The sequence below is a fragment of the Solanum stenotomum genome, chromosome 3, assembly GCF_019186545.1.
Source record: "Solanum stenotomum isolate F172 chromosome 3, ASM1918654v1, whole genome shotgun sequence".
NCBI classification, from domain to species: Eukaryota; Viridiplantae; Streptophyta; class Magnoliopsida; order Solanales; family Solanaceae; genus Solanum; species Solanum stenotomum.
This window is the reverse complement of record NC_064284.1, coordinates 26,014,617-26,025,219: the sequence shown is the minus strand read 5'-3', so window position 1 is coordinate 26,025,219 and position 10,603 is coordinate 26,014,617. Positions and strand designations below refer to the sequence as shown.

Here is a 10,603-nt window from a genome sequence, read left to right as displayed (position 1 = left end):
TAGACAACAACTTTATAATCTTCTACAATGATCCCAAGTTCACATTCGAACTCTCTCAATACTTGGGTGGGCAAGTATCGAATATAATATATGTTTTTTTAGGTTAGAAGAAATCCTACTTATAGAGATTTCTTCCCACTCCAACAAGGAGAAGAAAAAACAAGTTTTTCTTGAAAAAATGAAGAAGAAAAAACACATGTTGGTTTTTCTTCAACCAAACTAACGTGTCTTCCTCTTCTTTTTCCTTAGAAATAAGATTCTGAGTTCTAGTTAAATATGGGCACTATAGAGACCACATAATTAATTATTGAGGCTTCCTAGTATGAAAATAATTTCAAATAATTAATTTGAATTATCCTTACCATAATAAATTACAAATCATTCCACTAGAAATTCGCAATTGCACTCGTCTATTTATATTTTGAAATTCCCCATTAAACACTTATGTAATTCCCCATGTAAAGATTACATATACTAATCAACAAATTAAATTACTGACGAATTTAATTCAATAATTAATTTCCTTTAGAGCACTGCTTAACTTATTTCATGTGTCGAATTCATAAATCCATTTGCAAAGTTTGATATGATGAAAACTTATAAGCTTCTCAAAAAGGCATATCATTAATCTCTATNTTCCCCATTAAACACTTATGTAATTCCCCATGTAAAGATTACATATACTAATCAACAAATTAAATTACTGACGAATTTAATTCAATAATTAATTTCCTTTAGAGCACTGCTTAACTTATTTCATGTGTCGAATTCATAAATCCATTTGCAAAGTTTGATATGATGAAAACTTATAAGCTTCTCAAAAAGGCATATCATTAATCTCTATAGCGAGACATGTATTCCATCAACTAACTTATTATTTCACCAATATATATTATTATCATCTAATCTACCAGGCATATTGACCTATCTCAGAATCTCACCTTTTAATAAATCAAAACGATAATTAATATACACAAATCATAATAGTTATATCAGGATTGAGAATATAAGTACATTTAACAGTTTAGAGAATATGCTTTTGTCAGTCAGTCCAAAACAACTATCTCTACTCGATCCCGTTCAATACATACAAAATGCATTAGCACAAGAAGTTGGAACTATATATACCGTTCCCTTAATCAAGATAAATTATATATAATCTTGTGCTACAATCGTATCGATGGCATGCCAAATTTCCATCTTAGATTGTGAACAAAAAACTTTTTGCTTATAAGAAACAATGATTTAATCCTCTGTGTATGAGCTAAAACTCTATACACTAAATCATCTATTATATAAGTAAACAGACACCATAAACAAATATATGTTTATTAAATTTTTTATTAAAACTGAATAATTATTCTATAATAAATAGTATATCACAATATATGGTTAATAATATATATCCCAATAGATATATCTAGAAGATTTAATTTCATTCTCATCAATACAAGCAGGGAATGGTGATGAAAATTAAATTTCATGTCATTGACAAGATTTAATTTTCTATTTATTTATGTAATCGTTTCCCAAAAGGATAAAATACATACCATTTCTTAAACTTTCCAAACAACTAGCAAATGATCAAGTTATGCACATCTTGTGCAAATATCTTTTTAGATGCACTCAAATTCATTAAAATAACCATAGATTTAATTTGCTAGTGCTTTCAAACAACTTCGAAGGCATTTAAGATTAATTATTGTCGATGGAAAGAGTTGTAGAAATTAATATCATATATCATATCGATATATAGTGGTGGATTCCGAATTTTTATTTAGGGCTAAATGAAGAGAATGTAAAGAAATAAAATGATCACAGTGGAATTTGAACTATCGACGTGAGGGCCAATCTAAAAAGAGATCTACCACTACACTATAACTTATAATTTTTGTTCGTGAGGGGTTTCAAAATTATTATATCTACATAAATTCAAAAAGTTTACCTTATATATAATGGGGATAAGGGTCTGAAAAATTTGCTGTTTTGATACTAAACTTTCATGAGGACCTATTACCTCCCTAGACTATTTAATATCGTATTTTAAACATATATATTTGCCCACGTGGACAAAAAAAAATAATGCAAAATTATAATAAGTAATGTGTCCACGTGGGCACATATATACCTTTAAAATACACTATTAAATAGTTCAAGGGGTAAAAAATGCGGTATTAAATAGTCTAGGGAGGTAATAAGTCCTTATGAAAGTTTAGTATCGCAACAGTAAATTCGATCAAAGTTGAAGTATTTTTCAGACCCTTATCCCTATTATAGTGTAATTTTTTGTCGAGAGAGTTCGGGTGAACCCTAGAGACCATGTGGGTCCGCCCCTGCCAACATATTATAGCGAGGGCATTTACTTATACGCACTTTCCTAAACGTGCTAGAAGGCACAAGTATGCACTTTCCAGCATGCCAGTATTATCATATTAATTCGTTTATTGCATGTTTTTTTTGTAACAAAAATCTACTAGTAAACACAAAGGTCCCTTTTAGAGTAAAATATTGTCAGCACCTACCATGTCAATAATATCGACATAAGACTTTTCTTTTCCATGATTTACAAGTGCATTTTATGATCTTGTTAAGAAGGGTATAGTGAAGCATTCTTGATGTGATGTTATATTCCATTGTAATAAAGGAGTCAATAATTTCTTTTAAAAATACAATTTAAAATATTTTTCTTACCCCACTTTAAGAAAAATATATATATATCATTTATCAATTCGGTTAGATTATTTCTTCGATTTTTTCTGAACAAAATCATAACCAAATCAATTACTATCGATTTTTAAAAATTTAAAACTGAAATAAAATTACTATCGATTTTTAAAAATCTAAAACTAAATCAAACTGAAATAAAATCGGTTTGGTTCAACTTTTGGTTTGGATCGATTATGTTTAATATTTAGTCTGGTAGTTTTCAAGAGTAGCACACCAAATAATACTGACTTGGCCTATTTCTCTCCTAAACTAATCATTTGTAGACTTTTCTTTTCCATGATTTACAAGTGCATTTTATGATCTTGTTAAGAGGGGTGTAGTGAATCATTCTTGATGTGATGTTATATTCCATTGTATTAAAGGAGTCAATAATTTGCTTCAAATCCAATCAAAGAGCAACAAGTTTTACTTAATTACACATTCTTGCTATATTTTCAATGCTCTAGTTGTTTGAAAGTTTTTTTCGTTTTTTCCTCTTTTTACCACATTCATCCTCTTATTGCTCTTCACCTTCTTCCAAATAATTATACTACTGAATGAACATAACGAAATTGTCAAATCAAATATAAGATGAAAAATTCAAAAGCATCGTAGACATCTTAAATTACATCTCTTTCATAGTCGCGCATATATAGTTGTTCAGGAGCAGCCAACTAAATTCTCAATTAAAGTCTCCAATTGCTAAAGTGGTGCAGAGAACTAGTAAGCTTTGTCCCAGCTGTGATTATTTTTTTTATACATGACAAGGTTATCATGCCACTCTATAAATGGAATCTTCACTTTAACAAATTAAAACCAAAGAAATGAAGTAGACCAAAGCTCACAAGACTACCAAAAAACCAAAAAATTGTTTCTTCTTATAGGTCATTTTATTTGGTTAAAATTTATACAATAAGATGTAACCTCTACTCTAAAAATTTTGCAAATATAAACTAGTAACTTTTAGATTTCAATTATTTATGCATAAAAAATCAATGACCCAACTATGAAACTTGTTAGTTTTCCCTACAAATGTATATATTTTTAACCTGGAAGGAACATGTAATTTCAAACTCTTTGATAGCACACATGAACTTCTTTTAATCAATATAACGAAAACAAAAGAGCATAATTATATTAGAACGGAAAAACCATGAGATTCTTCAACAAGGAACCTTAATTATCACCATATATAATAATGGAAGACAATTTGACAAAGTTATTGCTATAATGCAAGTGTTCATAAGCTTTTAAGCAATAAAGAGATACACAATCACAAGAAAAAGTAAATAGCAATAAGAAAGGCTAGAAAAAAAGAGTGCACTACTATAGTTAAAACACTAGGTTATACCCTTAAATTTCTAAATACTTCTTTGACCTCATATTATGTATTTCGAATTTTTTAGCATAGATAATTTCGTATATATCTTTGCTTTAACTTCTAGTGATTAAATGTCTGTTTGTGGACTAATTTTATTTCTTAAATAATGTCATGTTGTAGTTAAAACACAATCTGAATTCAATAAACAATCCTGACTGCCTCTTTTATTTTTTGTTGTTTTTCCCATTCAACAATTTTTTTTTGGAAAACTACAACTTTTTTTGTGCAAGCTCCCACTATATCCTTGATAATGTTGAACTCTACCTTACAAAATTCTTAGAGCTCAAATAAATCACTTATCAATTTTTATAAATAACAATGCTATAAGGTAAACAAAAAACAAACAAAAAAAAAAAAACTAACCACCATAAAATGCTTCTTTATCAATTTTTCAATTATTCTTGGATGACCACTAAATTTTTTGAAAGTCTACGCTACATTAATAAGTTTCTTAGCATGCTCTCCACCATTAATTGCACTATCCAAATTATTGTAACTAAATATATTTCAGGACATATTGACCTATAACATTATTTATTATTTCAAGTGATTTGATAGATCATGAAGAGAGGTGTTGAAATAAAAAAAGATTTAAATTAATTGGATAACTCGTTTATATAAAATTTAATTATCCAATGCAAAACATGTTTCGTATCAATTTAATTAAATTAAACTCAGAGGTGGAGAAGTAGTTGAAACGCACTAAAAAATTTCACAAGTCAAAAAGAGAGACCTGCCTATATTTGCCCTCTTTCTTAATTCCAAAAAAAATGATTTGTGAAACTTCTCAAAAAAATATTTATAATATTTAATAATTATATGCACTAACTACGTATATATATAGTGTATATTAATCAGTTTTACCTAGTTACCCGCATTATTTTTCAGATTAAAAAAAATGTTACTCCTAATTTACTTAATATAGGCAATTCACCTCTAGTTATAGTCTTTAAAGTAAGCAATTCATATTTTTCGTGTCATCACTTGCAAAATTAAATCTGCCCTGAAGACATGATTTTAATGCTATAATTGAACTGATAAAAAATGTTGGGGGATTTATTTTCATCTGCCTAGCTAAACTTTAGTGGACAATAATTGAAATCCATACAAGCTAGTATGACACTATTATTATTATTATTACAAAAAAAACGACATCAATTACATTTTGTCATGTTGGGGATTTAATTTATTTGATTCCCCTAACTGTGATTTTCCCTGAGGCCCTTTAGTCCTTATGTAGAGTCTATACTGATCAAAAGTCCTTGGTGGATACAATGGAGAAACATTGTGTGTGGTGAGCAGCTCCTTTACTGGTTCTATCATCAAATCACTTTTTGGATTGTAGAAAAACGCTAGGGAGATGCGTTCTTCTGCGGAATTTACCATCACTCGATGCTCAATGCTCTTGTATATTGCATTACTTAATATCTACATATTTAAGTACACCAACACACAAATTAATTGTTGACTAAGTAACATCTCATTCATATGAAATATTCAATAGCTGAGATATATACTCTACAATCAGAAAAAAAAAAATGAAAATCAAGAAGAATATTCATGTACAGTTTTTCGAGTGGTCCAACATTTCATATATGTTGTAATTTATCTTCAGATGTGAGGTCCAATATATTCAATAGGATAAGGTTGTATGACTGTGTGCCAAATATTGGCTTTTACGAAATAAATTACCATTATTTTATTATTAAGGGACAAGTAATGTTTACCTCTCTTTAATCTTTCTTCAACAAAATAAAAGATTAACTATCTAAGCAAACACAATATTAAATTTTTTATGCTAATTAGTCAATGTTTACTACTTCCAAAAATAATTACAAATTTGGAAGAATATAGCAAGTCAACGTTAATTGTTTTCAGAACTATTCTCGAAAAAAATGAGTGAATCAAGAATCCTTAAAAGTGTAAAATTTACGTATTAAAGTTGCAATATTTCTCCAAAAAAAAAAAAGTTACTTAAAATTACAATGAAGTCATTATAAAGGAATGTTTATAGAATTCACGTCAATTTGGTCTCCTGTAGGGTAGCATGTGCTAAAGCCCTTTACTTCGGAAGATGGATGGTTACTTGCTAATTCTCTTTTAATCAAGCAATCAAATTAATGTGACAGTTTATTTTTTGGTTGGTCTAAAAAAAGTATTACTCCGTTTTAATTTTTTTTTTTTTTTTTTGTATATTTAGTAATAATTTGCCTTTAATTTTTTATTTTACCCACAATAAAATGATCTATCGTTACACAAATTAATAACTTATTTTTAAGCTAGAAGTTTCAAAAAAGTTCTTTTCATTCTTAAATTTGGTCAAACATTTTTGTATAAATTGAGACGGAGAGTGTTTTTTTTATAGTTCTTATATATAAGGGAAGTTACAATTCGATATGCAGGATTCAGGAAATATGCATGTACGGAAAGCAATTTGATAGTCGATAAAATGACCAAATTAAATGAACCTGGTTAGATGTCATATATCAAAATAAAAAAAGATGTGACATGACAGTGTTTAATGTTGAATGTTGTATTGATGTTTTTTTAATTTTATCCTTGCGTGGTCTTTGAAAAAAAAAATGTGAGAAACAATATAGAATTATTAAGACTTATCCGTAGCAAACAATTAGTCCATGACGTCTAATATTTTTCTAAAATTTGGCTTCTTAAATTTTCGTTATGTTTAAGACAAAGCAAGAGGACGTGGTGGTGGGGAGGCTGTTTTCACTCGTTCCCATATGATTATTTTTGGTCAATTTCTTCTCTTTAAATTAGATAATGTAATTGCAAATAGAAACTAAAAATAAACATCAAGTAGTAGTCAATTTTGAGAAAAAATGTTTTTATTTTTTGATGTTTTCCATTAAAAGGGGAAAAGTGACCATCGATCGATATACATGCATATTATTCTGTGTTAAGAAAATTAATTTCGTCAAAATATATGTTGTGGTACTAAAAATAAAAATAAGATGTGTTAATTAACTAACCTGAATTTGATCGCCTATATTGACGATGAAAGCATGTGAAGCTGGTTTTACAGTGATCCAATGAGCGTTGCGTCGGACCTGAAGGCCAGCGACATGTTGGTCCGGGAGGAGAATGGTCATGCCACCAGGATCCGAATGTGGAGAAAGGCCTAAGGTCAAGTCTGGTTGTGGACATTTTGGATAAAAGTTTACCCTTAGACATGCTCCTATATCTTCACCACCAAATGCATTTTGTAAAACATCTTCTTTTAATCCAAGATTTTCTGAGAATATCTTCATTAAACGTCCACCAAAATTCACCACTTGTTTTGAATATTCTTCCATCACTTTCCTACATGCATACAACTTAAACTTTTAGATGAGATATATATAGTATCAAAGTATGAAAAAGACAAAAGTAACATACATACCTTAGGGAAAGAGGGAGGGCAGGCCATTTGTTATGGTCCTTCAAATATCCAGGAAGATAGTGAAGAAAATAATAATCACTCCAATCAAGAATAGCACCTTTCTCAACTCCAAGTCGACTTCCATATCCCTCATAAGTCTTAGGTGTATTTCCATAACTTTGCTTAACATCCATCGGCTGATGAAAAAACTCTCTCCAAACTTGTCGCGCTTCATCCATGAGCTCTCGCCGAACCCCATGATTAACAACCTGAAAAAATCCCCAATCTCGACACGCTTCTGAAATTTCTTCATAATTACTGCTTCCCTCAAGATCAATCGTTGGAATATTAACATCACTAAACTTACTTAATGATGGCCTCTCATTTAGTGGCTTCACATATTTTGTTGGAATTGTTGAAATCCCACTATCAGATAAAGATTGGACACGAACTATTGGTTCTGGCCAATTATCTCGTGGGGATTTCATTATAATTTGCTAACTTTATTTCAACAATAACAAAAAATATCATTTACCTTATAATATGCAACAAATTAAAACATTCCTTCTCTACCCCACTATTCACAGAAATTTACAGAGGATACGACGAGAATACGAAGGGGCAACTTGCCGCTGGATTTTCTACAAAAATAAATATATATACAACAACTGGAGAAAATAGTAATGGCCCAACAATTATATATATAGTGGCCAAGAAGAGGCCTCCTACCACTTTTCAGAAAAAAAAGAATTATTATACTTGCCCTTAAATAGATGATTTTTCATATGGTTACTCGATTAATAATTATTATTTGATTTTTGATTGGAGCAAAAATTGAAATTAAGAAGCAATCAAGAGTGTGATATTGTGGTCAATAAAGTGGTTGAGAACCGTGAGGTCTCAAGTTCAAAACTAAACTCGATAGAGACAAGAAACACTAGATATACTAGGTGATTCTTCCTATTTGTCCTTGCCTTGGTTGACATATCTATTGATTGTGGAAGGTGATAAGTATCCAGTGAAATTATGATAAAACAAAAATGTGAAATCAAGAAAAAATGCAATTCATAGTGAAACAATTTGATTGATTTTACAATCACATCAATGTATAGCAACATATAGTTGAGAGGTGTCAATCGACATTTCTTCGTCAGAAAATACACTATGCAACTAGATAAAATTATTTTCTTTTATAGCAACACCTTTTTACTTACACATGATCTTTATTTTTTTATATTTTGATATTCCTTAATGAAAATTCTAACTCGATCAATAAAGTGGAGTAGTAACAAAGTGGACGGTTGGGTTTTGTGTTGTGTAGTGAAATGGGGTAATGGAGGTAAGGAGAACGTGACAAATATGATGAGGCATAATTAACACGCTATTGTTATAACGTGGGGTTTTAGTGTGTTGGTGGGCGCTAGTTGGGATATTATTTTAGAATTATGTGTACTAAATTGCATAGGCGCTGACCACACAAATGACAGACAATCATAATATAGCATCAGTCAATTTAATAATTACTTGCTCATGGAGACAAATGCATCTTCCATCGCACAAAGTGCTTTAAATTTCAAATATTTTTCCAATCAAAATGAATAAAAGTGTTGTATACGAAAATAACAAAGAACATGTGCTTTTTCATAAATTGATAGAGGACCATTTGGTCACTTTAAACTAGGAATGACTAGGATTGAAAACGGAAGTATAACATGGAGGGACCTTTTATTTTATTCATTTTCATCTTCATGTGTCGCTTCTTCATTGGTCCAATTTATCTTTTTTCAAGTTTAGAATATTTAGATATAAAATGTATATATCTGAATATTTTTAAAATCAAAACACTGGATATTTGAGATGTTAACAAAAAAGTTTGGGGCTTCGAATTTCGGCCACTAATTGACCGAACAAACTTAAGGGTAATAGGGAGGATAATGGAATTTGGAGGTTAAAGGATCACATTTTGGAGGGAAAATGACAAAAGTGTTTCTTTCGTATCAAGAGTGTGTTGGGGAGGCCAAGTAAAATGGATTGGATCGAGAGGTGATGCTTATACCTCTTTTTTCTTGATAGGATTCCCATCATTTTTAATGGACACTGAATTTTCAAATTAACTAAAATCGACAAAATGCAAAACTATACAGCCATTTAGATATTTACTTTGTTTGTTTATCGTGAACGAATCTACAACTCTTCCAATAAACTTTTAAAAATTTCCTTACTATTCACGATTTTCATATCATTTTAAAAATATTTAATCGTGTCAAATTTCGCCACAATTTTTTGCAGGTTCTATTAGTCGTGTCTCTATGCACGATGTGGTTACTGTTTTTTCAGGTGCAACTTCAAAAGTTCTCTTTTCCAAAGCACAATAATCATTAATTGCCATTAATCACCAATATGCTCCGTCATCCATTTTTACTTCACATTTTTTATCAAGATATTATCCTCTCCTTTTTAGTTTATTAGACTTCTTTTGATTTGACACGAAATTTAAAAAATAAAAAAACTTTTGAATATTGTAATTTTATACTGAGGACTCGTTTGGCACCAAATATATTTGACAAAAACTAAAGAAATGGTGTTTGGCCATACAACTTTTCATTACTTGGCAAATATATTTATCAAATGTCTCAAGTTCTCAAAGATATATTAAGTACTCCCTCTATTCCATATTGACTCAATTTGTGAGGCAATGCACACCTATTCAGCGCGTGAACTAACATTTTTAACTACTATATTTTTTTATCTCTCTTCTTTGACCATATCTTCTTCCACCACCATCACCATTTCTATCGCTCCCGCCACTCCCACCACCGTCCACCCTTCTCTCTCTCATCTTTAGTCACCTCATCCTCTTCTTCACCACTATCATATTCATCGGAAAGCATTATTATCCCTTTCAAAAATTAAAAAATTCTTCTTGAAATTGATTTTTCTTTAGCATCCAAAGCAAAAACAAGATAAAAAGGAAGAAAATGGAGATGGGTTCAACTACGAACCAAACAATTTTAAAGCACTACTAAAAAAAAACAGTGAATACCGACCTATAATTATCGACCTTCGGAGGTCGGTATTCCCTGAAATACCGATCAAAAACCGACATCCCAGCTTAGGTTGGAAAAAGCTTGGTCGCT

General features: G+C 30.2%; 1 protein-coding gene across 2 annotated transcripts; it reads right to left on the bottom strand.

Annotated features, from left to right (window-relative positions):
* Positions 1–5,182: 5,182 nt before the first annotated feature.
* Positions 5,183–8,104, bottom strand: LOC125860831 (jasmonate-induced oxygenase 2-like). Of its 2 annotated transcripts, none has more exons than XM_049540859.1 (3): positions 7,488–8,104; positions 7,078–7,408; positions 5,183–5,515 (listed from the first exon to the last, which is right to left on the bottom strand). In XM_049540859.1, the coding sequence occupies exons 1-3, from the start codon at positions 7,952–7,954 to the stop codon at positions 5,246–5,248; spliced, it is 1,068 nt and encodes a 355-aa protein (XP_049396816.1). In that variant the 5' UTR covers positions 7,955–8,104; the 3' UTR covers positions 5,183–5,245. The 2 variants fall into 2 exon arrangements, with proteins under 2 accessions (XP_049396816.1, XP_049396817.1); XM_049540860.1 differs by having other exon boundaries at positions 5,490–5,605.
* Positions 8,105–10,603: the final 2,499 nt, after the last annotated feature.

What these genes read in the sequence shown, in the direction of transcription:
- LOC125860831 (XM_049540859.1), bottom strand. Translation starts at nt 7,954, where the DNA reads ATGAAATCCCCACGAGATAATTGGCCAGAACCAATAGTTCGTGTCCAA. An exon ending in GCCCTCCCTCTTTCCCTAAG is followed by an intron (nt 7,409 to 7,487) that starts GTATGTATGTTA and finishes GTATGCATGTAG; the next exon opens with GAAAGTGATGGAAGAATATT. An exon ending in ATATAGGCGATCAAATTCAG is followed by an intron (nt 5,516 to 7,077) that starts GTTAGTTAATTA and finishes TTAAATATGTAG; the next exon opens with ATATTAAGTAATGCAATATA.